Below are 26,227 nucleotides of genomic sequence, written 5' to 3' on the forward strand. Positions count from 1 at the left end.
ACTTATGATTCTTGGTCTGTGTTCCGTGGTGCCAATTTTTGAACAAGCAAAAATCAAATTTGTTCAAAAAAAATCACATTTTATTATTGTTATTATCCTCGTATTTTATTTAAGATGTTTTCTAATGAAGATATAATATATTTGTAAAATATGTATGAATAGATGAGATTGAAATATTGTTTAACTGATTGAAAAAGTTGAGTATTGAAAATATTAATTGTGTTGTTATTGTTATTCTCCTCGTATTTTATTGTCATTTTAAATAGAAAAATAATATTTTTAAGTTGAACTTGAAAATAAAATAAAGTTATCGGATAATTTTTATGAAATCAAAGTCAAAATTCAAAAACTCGATAATAACCCCAATAATCTCGAAAACTCTATAATAATCCATATAAGCTCGAAAACTCGATAAACTCGACGACCCGTTAAAAAACTCGATAAGATCGAATTCGTTAAAATGAGATGAGCTCGAAAACTCGTTTAAAAACTTGAAAACTCGATTAAAAAAGTCGACAAGATCGAATTCGTTAAAATGGAATAAGCTCGAAAACTTATTTAAAAACTCGAAAACTCGATTAAAAAACTCGAAAACTCGCGAGTAGGTCGAACTCGACTCGTTTATTATTCGGGTCGAGCTCGGACATAGTTTTCAGGCTTGTTTTTTTTTACCTCGACTCGATTAAAAAAAAACTCGAACTGGAATTTAATAAGCACAAACTCGACTCGACTCGAATTACATCCCTAGGTAGGGCTCCTTATCCGGGGAATAAGGATGCGTCCAACATTTAAGGCGAACCACAGCTACACTTGCGTCCACGGATTAGAGAAAAATCAGATCGCGGAGGGTTGTCCTCGACCGGGGAGATGCCATATCCGCGAAGTCTTGAAGCTGTGGACGAGACTTGGACCTTTGTGATTGGGTGTCATCGGCGAACATTTCTAAATCTAGTAGAATACGGTTTCCTGTAGGTTTTTTACTGTGTCTCGGGAAGGGAAATCTAAACCCATTAGGTTTTTTGTTCACCAAAAACTACGTTGACTTGATTCCGGATACATAGATAAATTATAAGGGGTAAGAAGTTCATAGTGCAAATGTGACACCACAAACATAAGCAATCCCAACCACCATTAATCAGAACCACCGTCACGGCTACGAACCTTGAATTTTGTTATTACGAAGATCCTCCGTCGACACCTAGCATAAAAAACACAAAGAACACCGTAAATTAAAACACACTATAGTTTGTTTCGATTAAGATAATGTCAAACTGAAATTATTTATGATTAAGACTGAAATTTTCTAAACTAGCGTTCAATTGTTGTATTTGAGAAGCAAGACTAACGTACAAGGCTAAAGGATAGGATATTCTAAATGTAATTGACCCGAGAATCGGCATATTCGGGTTTCTTTTCCGAGTTAATAAATGCACCTGCATTCTTAATTTGAATATTTAGCATATAACATATGTCATAAAGTTGATTAATTTCTTAAAAATTGTCAATTAATCGATTCAAAACAAATAATTTATATGTTAAATTGTCAAATAAGAATAAATTATTCAATTTTTTTAAAAAATATCGATAAATCACAAATCGGTATCTCAACCGATCAGTTTTGATTTCCGAAATTTAACCATACGTATAACTCATAAAAATGTATGAATATTTTTATAAATGTTATTAATAACTGTAAAATATGGGTTATGGTGAGTATATTGGTAATTTTTTTTATTAATGTTTTTTATTTAGGTGTATTAATGAGAAAGGTATATTTAATTTTAAGTGTTTACGAAATAATATAATTGAATAAAAGGTTACATATTTTAATTAAAAAAAGGTAATACTAAATATAAAAAGATTTAATACAATTAATATTTAATGAAGCTTGTTTAATAAATCAAATCTGGACATTTCTGTCTTTCATCTCTCTCATACAAATCTACAATTAACATTCATGCATTGATCGTTTATATCCCGATTCAATTCGAACCTGCGCGTTAAGATAATCACATAGATACACAACAATTGTATATTTTGAATACAAGGTGAATATGAGGGGGATGCTTGCTGAGTTGACGACGGCTTCGATTACAACAACGCCGCCTCCGCCGGCTCAGTCTCCGTCGTCCTCTTCCGCCGGTGTGTTTGGAAATTATGCTTTAATCTCCGCGCTTCTCGCTTTTTGCCTCGCTCAATTCTTCAAGCTGTTCACCTCTTGGTAATTCTCTCTCTCTCTCTCTCTCTCTCTCTCTCTCTCTCTCTCTCTCTCTCTCTCTCTCTCTCTCCCTCTCTCTCCCTCTCTCTCTCTCTCTCTCTATCTCTCTCTCTCGCTCTCGCTCTCGCTCTCTCTCGCTCTCTCGCTCTCTCGCTCTCTCTCTCTCTCGCTCCCCCCCCCTCTCTCTCCTGTGTTTAAATATATATTGCAACTATGTTTAGGCACCTAGCTAGACATGATAGATTATTTGACCTGATATTTTGATTAATTACCTACACCTTATTATTTGATCAAACAATTCAATTACATAAATGTAAATGTACAAGTATTATCCGTGGATCGAATAATTTATAGCAACGTTTTGTTGTGTGCTTTTTCAAGTCATTTTTTAGCTCATCTCGTTTTATTATGAAACTTATAGCCTATATTATCTCCTATTGTATATTAGTACTGAAATGTGCTCTAGGTTTTAGCTTGCGAAATGTCTAATTATACCGCTATAGTCCGATTGTAGTTATAAATTGCCTCCTGTCATTGACTTCTGCTGTGTGTATACTGTATACTAGTGGTGCTATATCCTTATTTCTCGAGATCATTTTGGTGCATGCTTTAGCTAGATAATTTGATTGAGAGTGCATAATTTTATTTTGTTTTTGTATTTTGTCATTGTAAGTCTTAAACGTTTGTAGATGTTCAGGTACAAGGAAAAACGATGGGATGTGAAGCAACTTGTTGGATCTGGTGGGATGCCATCATCTCATTCAGCTACTGTAGCTGCTCTTGCTGCAGCTGTTGGATATCATGATGGTGTCGGGGGATCTTTATTTGCTGTTGCCTTGGTTCTAGCATGTGTTGTATGTCTTTATCTTGATTATATTCCGGAAGTTATTTAGTTTGTCCGTTTTTGTCCAACATATGATTGTGCATATTTGATTGACGCTTCACACTTAAAATCAGTGGTGGAGGGACTAAGGATCAAGAGGGTCCCTTAGCGTTACCTGAAATTTAAAACGTCTTCCACTTTTATTCCATTAATTTTTTTATATAGTTGTTCATGTTTTATTGCCACGTAGTGGCGCGCGTACCTTTGCATAATTTATTTTGTTGTTTCTCTGCTTTTTTGCTTCTAGTTATGTGTCCCTATTAGTATTAAGTCTCTGAGTAATTTTTGCTTTCATTTAAGGCGGATAATCAAATTACAAGATCTTATAGGAACTCTAAAAAATCATGGGCCATGGATTTTGGCTCCCCCCAACTAAAATAATGGATCTCACTCTCTGGAGTAGAGATTGGCCTAGATTCTCTGTTTGTTTAGTTGCAAATTATTCTACTCGGGGAATTAAGATGATTGTGATTATATTGTATAATTTCAATTAGTAATTATTGTTTGTATTCAACTTCTTCATTATCTGTTTTTTCCTGACTGCTCGTCTCCCTAAGTTCAATATGATTGTATGATAAAGAGATGCATATTCTGTTGTTAGGCCAATTATTTTATTGTAGCAGATGTGAAATCACTACAAATCATGCATATAATTTGCTACATGCTTCTGATATAAGAAGAAGAATTCTCATGTTTCTACTTGGACCTGTATATGTTTTGGATTCATTTTATTGACCTGCCTTGTGAAACACTTGAGATTTCTTTTGTGGCAGGTGATGTATGATGCAACTGGTATTAGATTACAAGCAGGACGCCAAGCTGAGGTCATATATATTTCACCTTCTATATTTGTCTTTATTAAATCTCGTGGGGTCCAGTCATCATCCTTTATACAAAACAAAATGAAAGATATAATTAAAATGTATAAATATAAAAAATTAGTGTAAGATTTTTTTTTTATCTTTACAATTAGTTTTAAACATCTGCTTGATTACTTGTTGCTTTCTTAGTCAAGCTTTGGTTTCGATGTTATTTTCCGCGAAGTAATAATACAAAGAAGAGAAACTACTTGGATAATATTGTGCAATTAGAGTTTGGACCTTTATTGCCTTGGTTAGAGTAATTCTTTTGATGAATGAGTGGCTGGTAACTCAGCTAGCAAATCTTGCTGGCCCCTTATCAAATCGGCCGGTCTGCTTACAAAATTTCTTAGTAAATCTACTAAGTATAAAACTTAGGAAATTCTCAGGGGTGCGTGCCTCCTTGGGCTCAAATATCTGTAACCTGTCCGCCCCTGTATGTTTTTGTAGTCGGTTAGGTTGCATTCAGAGCTAAAACAAGTCATATTGACTGGATGTTCAGTAATTCTTGGAGACCTTTTTTTCTGATTTCATTCACATGCGTCTATATGCATGCAGAAAAGTACATTTAGATGCCCATGCAATTTAGAGTGACCGGAAATTTAACAAGCACTATGAATTTAGAACTTTCATACAGCTAATGTAATGATGGATTGAATATTTTTTACTAATAATATAAAGCATCTCCGGTAGATTTATGCATCCTTTTTATAAATATTCCAATTCCTTGTTCAGGTGCTTAATCAAATTGTATATGAACTTCCGGCGGAACATCCCTTGGCTGAGAGCAGACCGCTGCGTGAGCTTTTAGGCCACACCCCTCCTCAGGTTCCCTTACAGTTTATCAATGTTACTGTAAAATTTTAATGCGATAACTGATTATAAGTAATTATGATATTTGTGTGGAATTTTTATTTGCTTATAATAGGTTAAAAATCCCTTTACAACTCTTGATCCCTTGATAGCCAGTCTAGTGCAGGTCATTGTGCCATCTACAAAATATAAATTTTCATAACTAGAGGGCATCCACCTTGTGAAAAAAGAGAAAATAATATACAAATTATTTTGTACGATACCTGAAGAGAACTTTTGAGCTAAATTATCTGACTTGACCAAATGATGGCATATATTTGAATTTGTACTTGTTGGTGACATTATGGTTGTGTTTGACACACAGACACATTACATAAATTGTTGTAAAGAAATAACTGTAGGTACCGTACTATAGCTTCAAATTTTTTCTGCACATGAGTAATGTTTATGTTAGCTGAAATTTAACTGTTCTGCAGGTTATTGCTGGCGGTGTGCTGGGTATACTCACGGCAACATTTATTCATTTGGTGACAAGCTTGTAGTCGATCTTTGAACTTTTCTGAAGTGAAGTTCCGTTTATACTGCAGGTTTGAGATGTGCTAGTATGTTGTAAATTTGTCGTCAAAAGTAATGTCACTTGTGAATGTAAAGACGTTATCTGCAAAATAGTTAGCATAGGTGCACTTATTGATTGCAGTATAGTAATTCAATGAAATTTCTCATTCTTTTGATACACAATGCTATATATAGTTCTGATCTATGCAAGTGTTAAAACCGAGCATATTTGGTTATCCATTTAATCAAATGGAAAGTTCAGGTCCTCGGTATAAACCTATTGCAACGGTGAAAACAGGTTTTGACCGTAGTATAATCATATTAAACCTAACCCGTTCATTTCTTTAGGACAGACTGATTAGAGTTGATTCCTAATTGCTAATGCACATACCAAGTTACACACAATTGATAGTCTAGCAAATACAAAATATTTGCGCAGCTCGGTGAAAAATAAGTAAATTGTAACACTAACGTAATGAAAATTATGAAATAAATGATGGTGAGTTTTTTTGATGTAAATATTATGAAGCTTGATTTGCCAGAACGTAAAATAAACCTTTCATCCGAATTTTTAAGATGCAAGACTAATGCAGTGTTAGAGGAATGTATTAGCTTTTGTTCATCAGAATCAATAGGGTTTTACGATTCAACTTTATGCTAGAATTTCAAACTCAATCTGTATAGTTAGTAACTAACATCAACATTTACATTTTATTCGACACTGTGACCGGAATTTTTTTTATCTTAATGCGACATTAGATCAAAAATATGTTATTCAAGAACATCTCACTTATTCACATACAAATTAAAGTACATATTTACTTGGAATGGGTCTATATTCACATACAAAATATTACTCCCTCCGTCCCTCCCAATTGTTATCGTTTCTGAGAGAGTGTTTGGCACGCATTTTAAGATGAATAGAAAGTAATTCTATTTTTATTCAGAAAAAGAAAATTTTTAAAAAAAAGTTATAAAACTATACTTTCTATTCATCTTAAAATGCGTGTCGGACACTCTCACATAAACGATAACAATTGGGAGGGACGGAGGTAGTAATAATAATCAATTACCTTTTTCAGTTCAAACTTATTGTCTTGTTCATTGTTTACGTACAAATCATTATTTATAATGATTACTCTTTTCAGGTTAAACATGTTACCTCTTCTATTTTTTCTAACTAAGCCCCGTATTTCTCAAAATAAAACACATTATCAATTTAATTCGAAATAACGATATCAATTCAAGTAGAATTCAAATTCTATAAAATTAGATAATAATTCATAATTTCGTCCCAGGGGTACGATTACAAACAATTCACGAACTTGTAACAATGGAGGTAAATCATTATGATATTCTGGGCTTACCAAGTGGTGTACAAGGTGCCAAAGTGTCGCATGAAGCTATTACTAAAGCCTATAAATTAAAGGCTTTGAAATTGCATCCTGACAAGCGAAGGGACGATCCTGATGCTCATAACAATTTTCTGAGGCTCCGGGATTCGTATGAAGTCCTTAAGGACGTACAATCTCGAAAAGCTTATGATGATGGGGTTCGCATTAAACATGAAAAGATGGTACAAGATTTAAAGCGGAAGGAGATGATGGCTAGAAAAGCGGAGCTAGTCGTGAAGAAAGCTCGGGATGAGATGCAAAGAAAGATTATTGATGATTTTAAGAAGGAGAAAATAGCTAGTCATGAAGAAAGTTCGGGATGAGATGGAAAGAAAACGCCAGGAGAGATGATGACTAATCTTAAGAAGAAAAGATTCACTAATTCGCTAACTGGTCTTGAGTTTCCGTGAGATCTCTAGTAGGATTAAATTATCTGTCTACGCGAGAACAACATTTATCTCAAGAAACCAAAGCCAACAAAGATCGCTGGTCGTGAGAAAGAACGGATTGCTAGAAAATTAAGATTTGAGATTGCAAAGCTCTGTGCCATTGGGCCGGAGAAGGAAAAAATGGTTAAATTGTCGTGAAATGATACTTGTGAGCATTATAGTGCTGATAAGTTATGGGAATTGCTTTGGGAGTTTGGCGAGGTTCCTTACGTGATTATTAAAAGTTACAAAATAACTAAGTGTTTGATGTTGTAGTTGTTAAGTAACCGGTCGCACTAAGTCGCACTGAAACCTTAAGTGGTAGAGAAATACCCCAACATATCTTATACTTTTTAACAATAGTTATAAAATTGATCAGCAACATGCACAATATAAGAGTCAGGAGGATTGAGTAGTTTTGTTGATGGTGCATATCAGGCATATGAAAGTTCATTGTTGGCCAAGCTCAGAAAAATGGGCTTCTGATAGACGACAGAATTGACATATCAATCAAAGTATTGAGATGTCAATAGGGTGCAAAGTGACTCTTAACATGTCAATTGTTGCGGTCGCACTAAGTCGCACTAAAACCTTAAGTGGTCGAGGAAGATCCCAACAGGATCTTATACTTTTTAACAATAGTTATAACTTCTAAAGATGTTGTTGTTGTTGCCACCGGGAGTGTCACTGGGATCTCCATAATTATTCGCTAGTTTTGCCCGTTTTGAGACCTGTGTCTGTCGTCTTTAAAATTGATCAGCAACATGCACACTGTAAGAGTCAGGAGGATTAAGTAGTTTTGTTGATGGTGCATATCAGGCATATGAAAGTTCATTGTTGGCCAAGCTCAGAAAAATGGGCTTCTGATAGACGATGAAAAAGGGCTGCTGATAGACGACAGAGTTGACATATCAATCAAAGCATTGAGATTATAGAAAAGGTATGCAACTCATGATCTTCATAGCGGCAATGTGTTACCTATTAATCATAGCAGCTAGTAAATTGTGATAGCTGGGTTCACTATGACCATTGCAGAGGTTCAAGATTAAGTTTGTGAGGAAAAAAAAGCTTAACTTCTTGATATACTTGTGGATCTTAATAAGCAAGTGATGTTATACACATCACTTTGAAACATTATTATCACAAACTATTGTCGGTAGCTTGATTCAAAACTGTAAAAGAAGAATTAAATACATTAAATATCAGGCTATCTTGTTCTCCAGAAAATTCCTAAAGTGTTTGAAATTCAAAAGGCTCGATAGATGGTGTTATATTTTAATTGTCAAAGCAAATGGGACAGCCTCTTATGCAAATGGGACATTCCCTTTACAAATGAGACAGGTTATGAAACAGTCTCAATCAACTGCAGAATGTAAATAACAGTAATGTAAATGCAGTATGCTGAAAACTGAATAAAGTAAAAATACCAGAAGTTTTCACTTGATTCGGCCCCTACACCTAGTCTATGACCTATATCCAAGTCCCTGTGTCAACTAGTATAGAGAATGTATTATATCAACTTTAATAAAGAACTTACAGTCTTTCCTGTTAGGAGTTGTCCCACATCGTCCGTGAGAGGGGCAGTTTGATATAATATAAGCAGCCAAACAACTCCAATTAGTATGATGCCTTTTGGGAGGTGCCCAAAAACAAACCCGTGGGGGCTTGGCCCAAAACGGACAATATCATACTAATGTGGAGTTAGGCCTGCTCAACAATCCCAACAAGTGGTATCAGAGCTTCAGGTTGTAACGGTTCTGAACAATCTCGGTTGGGCTTCCAGAATGGAAATCAGGTGGCAGATTCGACAGGTGTCGGAACCGATGTGTGAAGAGGGAGATTGTTAGGAGTTGTCCCACATCGCTTGTGGGAGGGGTAGAATGCTAAAATATAAGCAGCTAGATAACTTCATTAGTATGGGGCCTTTTGGGAGTGGCCCAAAAACAAACCCTTGAGGGCTTGGCCCAAAGCGGACAATATCATACTAATGTGGAGTTAGGCCTGCTCAGCAAGCCCAACATTTCTTTGATTACAAATATAACACCTGAAAGAAACCATTTCCCAAACTAACTTGCTACCTAACCCACTACTATTCCTTAGCCTTCTAGCTACCTTGCTATACTTTGAAATCAAGTCTTGCCACAACTCGGCACAAAATTGATATGAATACACACAATGAATAACAATGAAATATTACAACTCAAACTAGATCTTGTTCGACTGAATTTGTATCTCGCATATAATGAACAAGAAGATGTTTTCAGATGAAGAGAAATTGACGTGAAAGCATTAGAGTCAAATATGAAATTGTGAGTTGTATTTATAGGTAAGGTATAACATATTTTATTTTCAAACAAAAGGATAAGATAGATAAGATTTAAAATAAGTTTGTTTGAAAATATTTGAATGAATCTTGAAAGCTAATCTGTTAGTTTGTTTGAAATAGATAAACCAAGTAAAAGATAAGTCTTGAATGATTCAAACTTGGTTTATAAAATAGGGTTTGTTTGAGATAAATTGAAAAAATATATATCCGTTTAAAAATAAGATTTACATAATCCTAACAAACCTAAACTCCATTCCTGGAAAGTCTGATAAGTAATGCTATGATCTCTGATGCTTCCAATTTATTTTCTTCATTCTGTTGCTGGAAAAACTTACCATCATAAACAATGCAGATTAAGAGTGTTAGCTTGATTAATATCTAAAAGTATTCAGAAACTTCAAATATCATGAAAATGTCGTATGATGAAATTATTTGGTTAACACAAATGAAACTTTGTTGGGATTTTGAATTTCATTGCTAAAAACAATTATATGAATTATATGGGGCTGTTTAAGTTTTGGATCTTGCCGACAATATTAGAAATTTGAAAGTATAATATTTTAATTGAAACACATCCTATTACTATTGTTTGGATAAAAGTTATATTTTTAATGAATCAATTTTAACGGATTGAACTAAAAATTGTTGCTCTAATGTCTCGTTACGTATACTTCACTCACTCGTTAGTGCTTTAATTTGATTGCATGACCTTTACCTTTAGGCTTGCCTACACAACGTTTTTTCTTTCGGGACTGCAGTAAGTAGATCGAGAAGTCGTTGAATCAACTTATTTTGAAACCTAATTCAATGTTTTTAATTGCTTGAAAACTATTTACTTATTATCGCATGTCTAATTATATTTTAATAAAAAATATATTTAGATATATTTCTTCCAAACAAACTTATTTTTTTATAAAAATAATAAATAAATTATTAAAATAAAAATAATAAAATAAATATTATTTAAAATGAACATGTACGATACATAATGCATTAATACATTCATAATAAACCTTGACAATTTTGATATATAACACGTGAACACGATACGAAACGACACCAATAATTAATATATGAGTGCGAAAATTTGGTAAACGGAAATGAAAAAATACGAATATAATTAGTGTTAGATTTAGTTTTACAAATAGGTGCACGACAAGGAACGAAAGTACACATAATAAATAAATAAATTTTAGAATATTTAATATGAATAATATATTTATATATAATTATATAAATACTAAATAAGTAAATAAATATATTATATTTTGACTAATGCGTTGACTGTGCAGTTTGTAGATCTAAGATCCGTGTTCTGAAAAGCGCATTAAGCGGCCGTTTAAGCGGAATCAGACCATTAAGCGCTTCGATTTTACACTAATCGGATAATTAAGCGCTTTTAAAGATTAAGCGGCCTTATAAACGGATTAAACGGATTAAACGGTCATTAAACGGTCAAACCGATTTTAACTTGGCAAATTTTTAATTTTAAATATTAATATTTATTTTAATAAAACAATGATCTTGATTGAAAAATAAAAATATATAAGTTTTTAAGAAAAAAATATGTTTTTATTCTTGATACTTTATTTATTTTCATTATTTTAGAAGTACACATATTATTATTATTATTATATATTAAATTTTAAATAAATATTATTTATCCGCTTATAAACGCGCTTAAAATTCTGCTTAAGCTTGTTTTAGAATATTGTCTAAGATTTGGTAAATCAAGAAGTTATATTCTAAGAGCAAGTGCAATGTGTTTGCCTAGAGATGCACAAAAAAACCGGTCCCGAAAATCTGACCCGACCTGATACAGTCAAAACCCGGTCAAGTCCGGCCCGGTCCCGACCCGAGCTTAGGGTCTCGACGGGCCCTATATTTTTAGGCAAAACCCAGCCCGGCCCGGTTAAAAGCCCGGGCTTAGGCCCGACCCGATTAAAAACTCGAAAAAACCCGGTCAAAATCTGATTATTCTAATATATTTTCTTATATATTTATGAATTCACATTTATTATAAATATACATAATACTTTAAACACATATATATTTACATATTTGTGATTAATAATATTATTTATATATTTCATTGCATAAATAATGAAAGAAGATACAGTAAGTACACCATATATATTTGGATAACAAGGATAAAATATATTATTATATAAACATGTTTATTTTGTGCCGAATTTAAATGTTTTTAACGAAGTAATATTTTCATAAAATAATTCATGTAAACTAATATATTTTTACGATGATATATTTGTTAACATATGTAGTTTTCGGAATCTATAATAAAACTCGATCCGATTTAAATTAGAAAAAAACCCGACCTGATCCGGCACAAAAAAAAGCTCAGTTAGACCCGCCTATGACATTTTCGGAAAGGCCGGTCCGACCAAAGTCAAAGTCCGAAAAATCCGGTCCGGTCAGAGTCCGCATTTTTTAAGGCCTTGTCAATATACGGTCCGATGAAGTTTTTGTGCATCTCTACGCCTGCCCCAGTCCTCTGCTAAAACTGTGCCATATAAGCAATAGCGAGCTCAACAAATAAGTTAGCCATGTTGTTCCAATACAAAACCCAACTCTAATTTTGTGTAGACCATGTCCACACATTTTTTAACTAAAAAAGGAGCTATATATATACATTCTAAATTTTTTATGTTAGGCTACATTTTCTTTTATTTATTAAGCATATTAAAAATTATATTTAGTTAGTAATATGATAAATATTTGACTCTTTATTTTGAAAATTGAGGTGTTTGGCTGGTTTCGAAATGTGGTTTGTTGGTTTCCCCAAATGTTATATTAATCATATTGAGGTGTTTGTTAGTTTCCGGAGGTGTCTGTGGGTTTCCGAAATATGGAGGTATTGTTTAAAAATTTGGCCCATATGCAAATTGTGAATTTTGAGTATAGGGGAAAAAAGAATTAGGAAATGAAAATTGAGAATTTGGCGTTTGTAGATTATAATATGAATTTTGTGGAAAAAAAATTGAAAATTTTCGATATTTGTATTTTGGGCAAATGAAAAATAAGAATTCGGAAATAGATAAAGAAATTTGGTATTTGAAGATTGAGAATTCGAGTTTATATTATTAGGATTTAAAGGTGAATTTTGATAGAGATTATTTTTTTGAGTTTAGAATTTTTTTTTATATAGATAAGAAGAAGTGTAAAAAAATATACCTCAAATTTACATATTTATAGTGTCAAAATTATAACCGTTAATGAAATTTACTACGATTAACTACTTTTTCATGTTCGTACCGTTAATATTAACGTTATATACAAATATTACATGCAGCACAACTAAATAGAGGAGAGATAAAATATAATTAAAAAATATAAAAGTAACGAGCAGGGAAGAGTTGGCCAGCCTGAGTAGTCCGGCCCGACCAACTTTCTTATTTTACTGCCCGACCAACTTTCTTATTTCACTCCAGCAAAGCCAGACTTCTTCTTTCTCCGCCAACTCACCCACTCAGATCTGTATTGAACTTACTCTAATAAACTAATAAGGCTCTGTTTGGGATTGCTGTTAAAAATTGCTGTGCTGTTAGAAAAAGTGCTGCTGGAAAAAGTGCTGTTATAAAAATCAGATGACTGTTTGGTAATTTTTTTGATTCGTATATGTTTTGATGCAAAAAATTAAAAATAATGATGCTTTTGGTAAGGTTTCATGGTGAAATCAGCATCTGCTTCCCGCAACAGCTGAAAATCAGTTTTTTCTAAAAATATGGGAGAACTTGCTTTTTCTAACAGCAGCTTTTAAGCCAAAAGCACTTTTCAGAAAAACTGCTTTTAAATTTTACCAAACAGTTTTTTAACTACTTTTCAGCGAAAAGCTGCTGTTGCTGTCTACAACAGCAATACCAAACACACCCTAAGTTAGATCGCTAAACAAACTAAGTTCGAGACTACATACTAATAAATTAGATTAGTAAACATTCATCGATAAGTTATTTCGAATTTATAAATCATAAACTAAATTATAAGGTGGAGCGTGCCTAAATAAATTTCCGGTAACCGGAATTCTTTCGAAATATATCAGGCATGTTTGATTTTACCAAAATCATATCGAAATATATCGGATATATTTGGTTAAAAACTATATCGAGACGCGGCTCTTGTTAAAAATCCTAGTGAGGTCCCCGATTGTTTTATAAACCATCCGGCTCCACACGTGATGTTTATATTACTCGAATCAAAAAAATAAATATAAATAGCATCTATCAAATATAGATTTTTACTCTCTTTGCGGTCTCGTTTTACGCCTCTCTCCTCTCTCGCTGCTATTCGCGTCTCTATCGAAACGACTTCGGCGCCGCCGTTTTGTATCCTCTCTCCTCTTGAGGAGCCACTCAACGGTACTATCCAATTCAATTAGCCCCCTTTCAATTTCAATTTGTGTTTTTTTAATTTTTCTAGGGTTTCGTATTCGATCTAGTGAAAAAGATTAAAAAAATATAAAAAAGATTGGGTTTTTATTTGATTTTGTTGTGGTTTTGTTGTTTGTGGTTGATTTGTGGTGTGTACGGATCTTGAATTGGTTAAAGTTTTGATTTTTATTGTTTTTTTGAAAAAAATATATAAAAAAGATAAAAATTGTGGAATTGGGGATTTAGGGTTAGGGTTTTTGTGGTTTTTGTGATTGGGTGAGGATTTTGTTTGGGGTGATATCTATGCCGAAATATATGGCAGCTGGAAGAAATGGTGGTTATCGAGATAATGAAAGGGATCGTGAATTGGATGGGGATATGTCGAGGAGGGAGATTGGGTATTCGAAGGGGGAGAATGGTAATCGGGATTATGAAAGAAGTCGTGGGAGGGGTGGAGGTGGGAGGGATAGAGGGAGGGTGAGACAGAAGGATATTAGGGAGAGGGAATTGAGTAATGGTGGTTCGTATAGGTCAGTGAGTGGGTCGGGGAGTAGTGGAAGTAGTGGTGGAGGTGGTAGGTTAAGGGGGTTGTCGGTTGGGTTGGGTGATCGTGAGCCAGGGGAGTTGTCGAGTGAGAGTGGGTCGGAGGGAGCTGCTGATTCGTCTGGGGGTGATCGTGATCAGAATGACATTTTGAAGCAGGCGAATGGGAGTAAGTTGGAGGTTGAGAATAAGAAGAGGAAGTTCTCGCCGATTGTGTGGGATAGAGATGAAGGGAGTAATGTATCGAAACAAAGTGTTGCATCGATACCGAGTGTTCTCCCTCCTCCACCTCCACTGCCGAAGGCTTATAGAGAGTCACCGAATCCTATTGTTGCTGGTTCTGTGCAAATTTCTCCGATTGAGGAGGATACTAAGCTTCAACCCTCAGAGCTGCCGGTTGAGCCTGTTGTGGAGATTGTGTCACAGGTTTCTGATGTAGCAGCAGATTCTCCGGCTGGTTTATCTTCTTCTCCTCTTCAGGAACAGCGTGCTGAGTATAATGAGGATTATGCACCAACCCTGAATATTAGATCTTCTAGATGGGCAAATGATGCCAATTCCTCGGCTGATGAAGGTGAGATTTCTGACTCTCCTGATGTTAGAATGCTGAAAAAGAGGAAGAAAATGGCTTTGGCTGCACAACATGAGGTGAAGGTGCGGAATAAATTGATTAGTCCGGAGTTGATGGAGCTTAAGAGAGAAGGTTCAGAGGGTGCCAGGGCTAGATCATCTGAATCTGATGAAGGTGCTCGTGGAAGGTCTTCAAGTAGAGATAATTATGCAGACAAGGATCTGGACAATACTGATTACATGGAGATAGACATAGAACACAATAATGGTGGTAACAGTGGCCATACAGATACAGATTCCGAGGAGGAACGTTATTCTGACGATACTCCTGAACCTGCTGCTCCCCCCCAGAGGAATGTGAATATGCTTCAGGGTTGTAGAAGTGTGGACGAATTTGAGAGACTAAACAAGATAGATGAAGGTACTTATGGGGTAGTATTTAGAGCGAAAGATAAAAAAACTGGAGAAATTGTTGCCCTAAAGAAAGTGAAGATGGAAAAAGAGAGGGAAGGTTTTCCATTGACATCTCTGCGAGAAATAAACATTCTTCTTTCCTTTGATCATCCTTCAATTGTAGATGTGAAAGAAGTAGTTGTAGGAAGCAGTCTTGACAGCATTTTCATGGTAATGGAATACATGGAACATGATCTCAAGGCACTAATGGAGACAAAGAAACAGCCGTTTAGTCAGAGTGAAGTCAAGTGCCTCATGCTCCAGTTACTTGAAGGAGTGAAGTATCTTCATGATAACTGGGTTCTCCATAGAGATTTGAAGACATCAAATTTGCTTCTAAATAACCGAGGTGAGTTAAAGATATGCGATTTTGGGTTGGCTCGTCAATATGGAAGCCCATTAAAACCGTACACTCATTTGGTTGTAACTTTATGGTACAGGTGAGTTACTAGTCCACAATTAATTTCTTTATCCTGGGATAATATTGCTGTCACATATCTGTTCTAAATTTCTACATGGTTTTTACATGTCTGTATGTCTTGTCCCATCCTTGCCCTTTTTAAATTAAATAGTAGATCCATCATTATGTCACCTGTCCTATTCAGTTCTATTTATGCACATTTTCATCCTCGACTTTCTTATTTGAATATGTATTCTTGCTGCTTTCACTTTGTTAATTGTTGACTCCTGGTAAATGGTAACTGGGTTTTCCATGGTTTGCATGTTCCTTCAGTTTTTTGTAATTTAGTTCCAGTCTGTGATATTTGTTAGATAACAAATTATCTTATATATCTGTTGATTGTTTGCTTGTATTTGTATGTCTTTGTTTTTTTATATATATATTTTAACAGGTATTAGTATATTCTTTGGTACAGGGCACCTGAGCTTTTATTGGGAACAAAACAGTATTCAACTGCAATTGACATGTGGTCTTTGGGTTGCATTATGGCTGAGCTGTTGTCAAAGGAACCACTATTTAACGGGAAGACAGAATTTGATCAGATAGACAAGGTATTTCCTTATTCAATATTGGTAATCTCTTGGTTATCATGAAATTGTTATTGCATGACTTTAGGACTTCTTAGTTGCATTTGGCTTGATCACTGCAGATTTTCAAAATGCTTGGCGTACCAAATGAGACTATTTGGCCTGGTTTTTCTAAACTTCCCGGAGTCAAGGTGAAAAACGTCAAGCAGCCGTAAGTATTTATTTGCCTTAATAACAGTACTTGTACAAGTCTTAGTTCACCCTTTCTTATTTTTCGCCACTTGTTTTCCCAGGCTTCCAGCTTTGGGTGGTATTCTGGTCTGGTTTACTGGCCTCGATTGGTGAAAGTTTCAGTTACAAGAGAAGTATATCATTTGTCTATTAACTAGAGATGTATATGTTTCAGGTACAATCTACTGCGTAGGAAGTTCCCAGCTACATCTTTCACAGGATCTCCAGTACTCTCTGATGCTGGATTTGACCTATTGAATAAGTTATTGACTTATGATCCAGAGAAGGTATGTACAAATTCCTGTTGCTCGGTGAAAACAGATGCTGGTTAACATCAAATTGTAGCTACTTATCCTTGTCTTGAATGCGCAGAGAATAACAGCTGATGCTGCTCTTAACCATGAGTGGTTCCGTGAAGTTCCTCTTCCCAAATCCAAAGATTTCATGCCTACGTTTCCTGCTCAGCATGCTCGGGACAGGTATGTTCTAGGCACCTTAGCTTGGTTGATGCAGATCCATAATTCCGTTCATTTGTTCGTAGTATTGGTGATATAATCGAGGTGACATTGATATTTTTCCAGACGTTCAAGAAGACTATTAAAGAGTCCAGATCCCCTTGAAGAGCAGCGTCGGAAAGAGTTGCAGCAAAGGGAACTAGGGACTGGTGGTCTGTTTGGCTGATCAAATTATCATGTGAAGAGTGCGTAGAAGCTTTGCTGTTAAGTGTATAATATCCACAGAGTGACATGTTGAGGCGAGTGACGTGCATTGAAGGTGGCACACAAGTATTTGCAAGATCATTCGTGCTGTTTTTTTAGCAAGCACACTTTGATTTAGGCAGAAAGATGTATCGATCAGCATAACTGCCCACTGATATAGGCATTACATTCTATGACACTGCTTGCAGTGCAACGTCTGACATAGTGGTCTATATCAGTTTAATGTCGAGGAACAGTTTCTGTTGGAACTCTTGTATGTAACATATTTTAGTTATACATTTGTAAACGATTCTCTTACAATTGGTTTTGAACATTAGAAAACAAGTTTCTATTTATGCTACAATGTTTATCATTTTCAATGTTTTGAAGTTTGCATGAGTTGGTATAAAACAGAAGGTGCCGCACCTTGGTATAATTGATTAGGGGATATGAGCCCCGTATCTTGTGGCTTTTGCACCATGTTCAATTCATATCAATGTTCAACTATTGTTATTATTGTTGTAGTCGAAGCAGTTTCAACGATTGTTATAATGCAGTTGTGAATTGTGATCATGTTTGTTATCGTGGATTCGTGATGCTGGCCTGTTCTGTATTATCTCAAGAAATGAATAATGCACCAGCACTGTTGATTTGTTTTCTGAAGTTCCTCGAGAAACCTAGTTTGTTTATGTTCTAACAGAACTGTGATTTCTTCTTAGGGTATTCATGTCGAAATCGAAACTCGAAACTAATTGGTTGAGGTAGAGTGCTGATTATGCAAAAATTTAACTTTTCAGCTTGTTATCATCCTCTCAAAATTACAATTTAAGCTTTAAAGCACTGAACAACTGCAACATTTTTAATTGGATATCTCACCTTGCAGGTTTGAATTTACATATTACTCAATTTTTTATGTTCTCAAATTTTAGGGTTTCATTTTAGAATTAAACTTGATGTTAGGTTTATTTTAAATTCTTTGCTTTGGGTTTGAACTTTGATGTGTACAGATTATCTATCTTGAGGAAAGTAGGGTTTTACTTTTGCGATATTCTCGAGTATCTTAGATTCAAGAGTTTTGATCATTGTGTGATTGTGTTGTTGTGTAGGGACTGATTGTTATGTAGTTGTGTCGTTACAGAAGCTTTGCGATCGAGCTTTGAATCTTGTTTAATCAGCTAGGTGTTTGAAATGAGTCGCTACAGATTATTTTCAGATGAGGGGAAAGTTAAGTACTGTTTATGTGCCTTTAGATCATCTTCGCAGATGTTTGTAGGTGCTTTCGTAAAACAAACTGTTGGAATAGATAATCGAGTTTGTTATGTTCACACTTCACGGTTGCATGATGTGAACAAAAAGATTTCGTTTTTAGTTAGGAATAATCGATTAGAGGATGCAAGAGCATTGTTTGATAGAACAGGTAATAGAAATAATGTGACATGGAATTCGATGTTGAGTGGGTATGTCCAGGGAAGAGAGGTAGTGAAAGCGCGGAAGTTGTTTGATAAAATGCCTCAGAGGGATGTGGTGTCGTGGAATATTATGATATCTGGTTATATATCTTGTGGGAGGAGGTATTTAGAGGAGAGTAGGTTGTTGTTTGATGTAATGCCTGAGAGAGATTTTGTTACTTGGAATACGATGATTAGTGGGTATGCCAAAAACGGGCAGTTGGATGAGGCTTATAGTCTTTTTAATAAGATGCCTGAGCAGAATATTGTGTCGTGGAATGCTATGATTACTGCATTTTTGCAGAATGGTGATGTCAGAAGAGCTATTGATTTGTTTGAGAAGATGCCTAAGAGGGACGGAGCATCTGTTAGTACACTTATATCAGGTATTATTAAGAACGGGGAATTAGATGAAGCTTCTAGAATCTTGCTTAAAATACAGCGTGAAGGTGATAATGATATTGATTTAATTCATGCTCATAACACTTTGATTGCTGGGTATGGTTTGAAAGGAAGGGTAGATGATGCTCGAGCTCTTTTCGACAGAATGCTTTTGGGAGATGAGAAGAGGCTAAAAACAAATCTGGTTTCATGGAATACTATGATCATGTGTTATGTGAAAGCAGGACTCACTGTCCCTGCTAGAGATCTGTTTGATCAGATGATGGAGAGAGACGATTTTTCATGGAACACGATGATAAGTGGCTATACTAGCAAAGCTGATATGCAGGGAGCTTCAAATTTATTCAGAAATATGCCAAACCCGGACATGTTATCCTGGAATTTAATGATCTCTGGATATGCCCAGATGGGTAACCTGGAATGTGCTCATGATTGTTTTCAGAGAATGCCCCAGAAAAATTTGGTATCGTGGAATTCTATCATAACAGGGTGTGAGAGAAATGGGGACTATGAAGGAGCAATAAAGCTTTTTACTCAGATGCAATTCACAGGTATGAAACCCGATCGCCATACAATGTCATCACTTTTGAGTGTCTGTGCTGAGTTGGTGGCTCCACATCTGGGTATGCAGATTCACCAGCTGGTCATAAAGATTTTTATTCCTGATGTGCCCTTAAATAATTCCATTATTACTATGTATGCCAAATGTGGAGCTATAATTGAGGCAAGGGACGTTTTTGATGAGATGAATGTGAAAGAAGTGATTTCGTGGAATGCTATGATTGGAGGGTATGCATCTCATGGATTTGCAGAAGAGGCTTTGGAACTTTTTGGTTTAATGAGGAAACTAAGAGTACAGCCAACCTACATTACCTTTATTTCAGTGTTGAATGCTTGTGCTCATGTTGGCCTAGTTGATCAGGCCAAGAAACATTTCCAGGCGATGGTTAATGAATTTAACATTCTGCCAAGAGTAGAACATTTTGCTTCCTTGGTAGATGTTGTGGGTCGGCATGGGCAAGTTGAAGAGGCCATGGATATAATAAGTAGAATGTCAGTTGAACCTGATAAAGCTGTGTGGGGTGCATTGTTAGGTGCATGTAGGGTACATAACAGTGTAAAGCTAGCTCGAGTTGCAGCAGAAGCCTTGATGAAGCTCGAACCTGAGAGCTCTGCCCCGTATGTAATGCTATACAACATGTATGCAGAACGGGATCAGTGGGATGATGCAAATGAAGTTAGAATGTTAATGGAGCGTAATAGCATTTGGAAAGAACCAGCATACAGCATGGTGAAGTCAAATCACTGACACCTTTTGCTTCTCAATTTTGGAAAGCTACACGCTGAAGCCGATATAATCAGTTCAATGTCAGTTGATGATAAAGCTGTGTAGGTTAGGTGCCTGTAGGGTACAGAACAGTGTAAATCTAGCTCGAGTTACAGCAGAAGCCTTGATGAGGCTCAAACAGTGTATACAACATGTATGCATGTGTGATCAGTGGGACATGCAAATGAAGTTAGAATGTTGATGGAGCGTAATAGCATTTGGAAAGAACCAGCATACAGCAGGGTGAGGTCAAATCTCTGACACCTTCTGTTCCTTAATTTTGGAAAGCTGTGCGCTGAATTTTAGCAGCAATTTTTACAGATCAGCTCTAGTTCTTAGTTTGAGTTAACTGTACCAGGGCTGACATAATCTGCCTATCTTTTCTACATTGTCACTAGAATTTAGATGGTTCTTAATCCTCAGAAACTAACTCTAATATTTGTTGTGCCAAGAGGTGGCGATCTCAAAATTGTTACTGTGATATTTGTTCTTGAAATCGATACAGTGAAGTATTTTCTATCTATCTGTGTGAAATCCATTACATGTTACTAAAATTCTGGAGGGTAGATGGCAAGAAAAGTTCCTATATATTAGGATAAGCGGGGAAATGAATTCCTAGTCTTGAGTTTTTTGAAGGAAACCAAGTAAAATATAAACGACAGCATTGTTTTCCTGCTAATCTGGGTATGTATCGCTTACCTACTTCTAAGGCGAGGACCAGAGTGCTTTTGCAGCTCTGGCTAGAAAATTATTCTGGGTCAACTAATTTGCATGTCAAGTCGCACCTGAAAGAGGAGATGAGTAATACTTGTGAAGGAGCTGATTAGGACCGTTTTATTGTAAGAGGTGGACGGAATAACTTGGAATAATAATACTAAGTGTAGGTTCTACTGTTCCACTTATTCATAGTGCACTATGGATTATGATACACTTAAACTCTGCGTAGCAGTGACTATGAATTTTGATAGACAAGTCCACTGATGATGTGGATGCATGCATGTATTTTACTTCTACAGCACTAAAAGTTGCAGGGTGTAACCTGGAATGTAGCAAAAGAGGATACTTTGGTTTATCATATAAGGAAAGAATTTGGGCATGGAAGCTGGAGAAATTGACATGATGGGCGCGCAGAGAATTAAAGGATGAATAATTTGTTCTCTGGGAAAATATTCTGTGGCGATGCTGCGAGGCTTCCTCAAGAGTGGGGAGATTTAAAAGTTACAGCAGGCTGCTGCTGCTCTTGCTTCTGGAATGCCATATCATCAAGGAAGCAGGTATACTTGGAATTGGAATTTATCTTCGTCAAAGAGTTGTCTTTTATTATGTTTTTTAGTCCCTTTTTATTATATTCTGACCTTATCATTATAGATAGGACCATGACAGTCAACTTGCAAAATGCCAGTTTTCTTTCGAATAAATTCAATCTTTTTGAAACAATTTTATGAATGAATAATTACACAAGGAAATAATACTGCTGTCAAGGACATGGCATATTTATCTATCACAACTGTAGTTAAATTTATTTACTGCGCTTTATGATAAGTCGTTTATCTGTTCATTTTCTGGTTGTAAGGGGGGGGGGGTGAGAAGTTTATGTTAGAGAACAACAGTCATCATTTTATTAAACCTATAATCTGACAAGTGAAAGATAATTAGAACTGGCTTGTATAACTTGTCACCTAATCTGGGCCAGCAGGTCCTGTTCATCTTCTGATGTACTGTCCAGGCTGCCAATAAAAGTAAAACACACCTAATAAACCCTCCATCTTACAAAATATTCATCTGAATGCATCAAATCTACTGTACATATTGAAATTAAAATTTACTAAAAAACTCATCCATTACCTATTTCCTGAAAGAATAATTTCTTGATAAACATAATGCACATAGTTAAAATAATAATTGTCAACCGTAGATCAGATGCAGTGAGTGTAAAAGAGTAGTGCCATTCATTTGCAATTTTTGGGTACTTCTGTATTGACTTAACTGAATATGGTCGGAGAAAAGCTTACCTATTAGTCTTTGGATCTTCCAGAATGTTTTTCTAATACATCGTAATGTCCGTAGCCATGATATAGAACACGAATTGGGTTTTCCTTCCCATATCCCTGGCCATATTCTGCTATAGTCTTCAGGGCGTTGGAGTTCTTATCAAGCATATAGACAGTAATAGGCATCCTGTAAACAGATGAAAGCATTTTACTATATTAACTACCCCCAATTTGTAGACATGAAGTAACTACTAAAAAAACCTGTTGTACTTGATGTGTCTTTTAAAAAGTCATAACAGCCTTTAAATTGCTTTATTTTGAAATTCTGAACTATCAGTCATTCAGTCCAGAGAAATGCTCTGATAAGGATCAGCGTCTTACTTTCTTTATTAGAATTTTGATTTAAATGTGTTATGGTACCTACTTTAGAACATGGGAAGCCATGAGCAGCTCAGGTTCTCCTCCCCAAACATGGGGCTGTCGCATATGTGTAATATAAGTGTCAAAATCACCATCAAGGTACCTGCAGTAAATAAATACATACATTTAGTAACTTCCCACGTTGACTACTCAACCCTATTCGTAGCCAATCCAAACTTGTAAAATTGCCAAGTTCTCCTACTAATAGTGCTTCCATGAATTTGATGAGAGGTTGTCTAAACTTTATGGTGAAGATACAGCTAGAAAAGTAGTCACACATCAAAAAAGAACCATAAGCTATGACTTTGTATCTTACCACTCACTGTCTGTTCGCCTTTTAATGAATTCATTCACAACCTGTTAAACCAGACCCGTTTAGGCAACATTAATGGAAAATTAACAGAGTACTTGATATCATGATCCAACTTGCATATATAAGAGACTAAAGAAAGTAGGATAGTAATGAAAAAGTACTAAATTTTAATTCAAGGTTTTTCTCATTTAAGAAATAAAGAAATCAAATTAAAAGAATTCTATATACATTGGCTCGAAGCTCATCAGCAAGTTCTTTCTCAAGGCTCTGAGTTGGAGATGGCTTTCCAGTTCTTAAACAAGCTCCATGAACAACTGACCGGAACAAGCATCTTCCATCTCCAGGTATGCCTGATAATTTTTTTTTTTGGTAAATTTCCAAAACTGTTAAGCCTTCCTTATGATGTAGAACTTTAATGCTGTGTTATGAACTTACCCTGTTTGGCTGCGTAAATTGTATCTCTCTCAAAACAATACTTTTATTATCACGGAGTAATTAAAGTGAGATTAAAATAGATGCACTTATTTTGCAAAATTTAAATGCTTAATATCAAACGAAAGATTAAAATCTAAGATAGTGTAACTTATAGAGCTTTTAAATCACTGCTTCGTTTAAGATTTTCCTTCCTATTGTATCACAGACATAGAACATGCAGCTTAAGAATTTAATCACTTGTATGTACTGATCTCAAATAGCAGGAACAGGATGAAGACTTCTAAAGTGACCTTTCAAACAATAAAAAAATAACCTCAAAGCTCTAAATTCATGATCTTGACTTGAAATAAAAGACCATATTTAACTCAAAATTGTGTAATTTAGTTTAGCTTTTTGAAAACTTACTTAAGATTTATAGATTTTTTTTTTAATTTTAAGATAGACCATTTTATATATTGATAAATTGATAGCCTCTTTGAATATTATAATATTTGCCCATAATAAGCAGACACAAATTAATAGATGCATACATGTTCAAAGAAGTTCAATCAAATTACATCCAAGTAGGTAACTGAAAAAGAAGATTAACTTAACAGCATCAAAATGAACTTTGAAGACTTCCGTTTTTTTAAAGAAGACAAACCTAAGCCCAAATTCATGCCCAATCACCAGAAATGAAGAGCCAGTTATCTCCAGGTACACCAACAGAAACTTAGAACAAGCGCTAATAGGGGATAAACTTAAACACAGTCTAACAAGTAAAGGAACCAAAAGAACAATTGTATAGGAAGACAAGAATTATATGGGACACCAATTGCATTACGAAAAGAATAAACTTTTATATAAGGCACAATTTAAGTACATATAAACTTATGTGTTTAACAATCAAACAACATAATCTGAAACGGAAACATACTGATCATACTCAAATCATTGACCGGTGGAAGTTGTGCACTTCGCATAATAATAGAAGCACGCATGGTGACGAAAGCACCCGGTAAATTCATAAATTTATGCCGCTCAGCTTGCTTATAAATTCTACCCTACTTTATATGTCTGGCAAGATATGAACTGATACCGGATGAGATACTGAGCTGGAAATTTTACCCGTGAAATTTGATTGTGAGGAAGAGGCATCTGCATTTGTGATAATGAAGTCATGGAATGGAATTATGGAATCTTTTATTGCTGATTTTATTTGATGAAAAAAAAAGATGAGGGTGATATGACAAAGGGAGTATCTAATTCTATTTTCTGCAATTTTTGGATGTTCTCGACTTTGATTCCGCTCTGACTCAGTTGAGGGATCTTCTGAGTGGCAAAGTCTAGAGAGTTTACCTGTCAGCATAAAGTTTCAGAATCTTTACCCAGTCCCCTGGTTTATTATTCTTGCATGGTGCTGATATTCTAAACAACTTTACTTGGTCGATAGTTTTGGTACTTAATAAATTTTTTTTCTTAATTTGTTTTACTCTATATTGAACCTTCAAAGAGTATTTGTTGGTGGTAGTACATCTAAAATTCCTTAATTAGAATATGCACTATTAAAATAAGTGTAAAGTTCTTTTAATCATAATATTTAGTGTTGAATCTCATATTTAACATCTTAACCTATCACTTGTGCTTTTAGGACTGCTTGGTGATGTTCAAAATCTGTCAGCAAGATTTACGCAGAGGACTCCAAAAGAAGGTATTTATGCAGACATCTCTCATACTCATACCGAATGATGCCTGTCATTGACGAATATGATATATTTCGTCAGAATCAATCCGAGCTATCTGAGCCACAACTTGCACACTAAAATCCCGAGAATGTGACATCTCACTCTAAATGGGAAAAGATTGTCGTTGTATTTGATGGAATTCAAGTCACATAGAAAATGATATCCATTAAAACCCAGAAGATGGGCTTCTATTATGTCAGCTTCTTCTCCACTGAACATAAGCGCACTGGGCATATACAGTATGATAGTATATCACTTGAGCTGTTGTGCTTTAACAGAAGAGAGAAGGAAATCGCGTTCAGGTTTTCCTTGCTTATTCGAAAGGTCAAAAGTAGAAAGCCATTAAGAAAGCAACGAAGTTCTAACACTTTACTCAGGCACTTTTCCTAGGCCCAGAATCGACAACCAGTCTTCAACTTTTTACATTTTAGTATCAGATCCAACACTCAAGGAGAAACTGACAGATGACTTGGACAAGTTGAATAGACGATCAAGGCAGAGTTTGGACGTTATCATAGCGCGGTAATTTGGTTAATCGACTTAATTATTTATAGAACTCACAGGTCTCGAACCCAGAGGTTCAGAGCCTTGCCCTGTTCCAGATGAGCTAGATTGGCAGCTTGGTAAAAGTGACAAAGTTTACAATGTTTTGACGGACCAAATAGGCATGTGTCTAGCCCCGTCCCCCAATATAAAGAATCGAAGGGGCGGGGGAGTATCGATTTTGATATTCTAAGCTTCTTTGGTATCTAATCTGGCTTAATAGTTAAGCCTTAACTGAATCAAGTGGAGTCTCTGTTAAGTAATCAAAAAGATTAAACGC

At 35.3% G+C, this 26,227-nt stretch overlaps 4 protein-coding genes across 9 annotated transcripts; 3 read left to right on the forward strand and 1 right to left on the reverse strand.

Moving 5' to 3' along the window:
* Positions 1–1,895: 1,895 nt before the first annotated feature.
* On the forward strand, positions 1,896–5,512 carry LOC141679111 (uncharacterized). The gene is made up of 5 exons (XM_074485600.1): positions 1,896–2,221; positions 2,916–3,072; positions 3,875–3,925; positions 4,697–4,789; positions 5,251–5,512. Exons 1-5 carry the CDS (start codon positions 2,055–2,057, stop codon positions 5,314–5,316), a joined length of 534 nt encoding a protein of 177 aa, XP_074341701.1. The 5' UTR covers positions 1,896–2,054; the 3' UTR covers positions 5,317–5,512.
* Positions 5,513–13,701: 8,189 nt separating this feature from the next.
* On the forward strand, positions 13,702–17,724 carry LOC141677678 (cyclin-dependent kinase G-2-like). Of its 3 annotated transcripts, XM_074483710.1 has the most exons (7): positions 13,714–13,850; positions 14,185–15,868; positions 16,304–16,439; positions 16,538–16,626; positions 16,822–16,933; positions 17,019–17,125; positions 17,228–17,724. In XM_074483710.1, the coding sequence occupies exons 2-7, from the start codon at positions 14,241–14,243 to the stop codon at positions 17,325–17,327; spliced, it is 2,172 nt and encodes a 723-aa protein (XP_074339811.1). In that variant the 5' UTR covers positions 13,714–13,850; positions 14,185–14,240; the 3' UTR covers positions 17,328–17,724. The 3 variants fall into 3 exon arrangements, with proteins under 3 accessions (XP_074339812.1, XP_074339809.1, XP_074339811.1); XM_074483708.1 differs by having other exon boundaries at positions 13,704–15,868; XM_074483711.1 differs by lacking the exons at positions 17,019–17,125; positions 17,228–17,724 and adding an exon at positions 16,709–16,733 and having other exon boundaries at positions 13,702–15,868.
* Positions 17,725–17,866: 142 nt separating this feature from the next.
* LOC141677679 (pentatricopeptide repeat-containing protein At1g62260, mitochondrial) lies at positions 17,867–21,900 on the forward strand. The gene is made up of 2 exons (XM_074483712.1): positions 17,867–18,227; positions 18,451–21,900. Exon 2 carries the CDS (start codon positions 18,533–18,535, stop codon positions 20,501–20,503), a length of 1,971 nt encoding a protein of 656 aa, XP_074339813.1. The 5' UTR covers positions 17,867–18,227; positions 18,451–18,532; the 3' UTR covers positions 20,504–21,900.
* Positions 21,901–22,084: 184 nt separating this feature from the next.
* On the reverse strand, positions 22,085–24,808 carry LOC141677680 (OVARIAN TUMOR DOMAIN-containing deubiquitinating enzyme 4-like). Of its 4 annotated transcripts, none has more exons than XM_074483715.1 (6): positions 24,270–24,527; positions 23,474–23,595; positions 23,249–23,289; positions 22,937–23,035; positions 22,534–22,699; positions 22,085–22,248 (listed from the first exon to the last, which is right to left on the reverse strand). In XM_074483715.1, exons 1-5 carry the CDS (start codon positions 24,337–24,339, stop codon positions 22,537–22,539), a joined length of 495 nt encoding a protein of 164 aa, XP_074339816.1. In that variant the 5' UTR covers positions 24,340–24,527; the 3' UTR covers positions 22,085–22,248; positions 22,534–22,536. The 4 variants fall into 4 exon arrangements, with proteins under 4 accessions (XP_074339816.1, XP_074339815.1, XP_074339814.1 ...); XM_074483714.1 differs by lacking the exon at positions 24,270–24,527 and adding an exon at positions 24,606–24,808 and having other exon boundaries at positions 22,086–22,248; XM_074483713.1 differs by lacking the exon at positions 24,270–24,527 and adding an exon at positions 24,597–24,808 and having other exon boundaries at positions 22,087–22,248.
* Positions 24,809–26,227: the final 1,419 nt, after the last annotated feature.

Source organism: Apium graveolens, chromosome 8, assembly GCF_009905375.1.
Source record: "Apium graveolens cultivar Ventura chromosome 8, ASM990537v1, whole genome shotgun sequence".
In the NCBI taxonomy this organism is placed as follows: Eukaryota; Viridiplantae; Streptophyta; class Magnoliopsida; order Apiales; family Apiaceae; genus Apium; species Apium graveolens.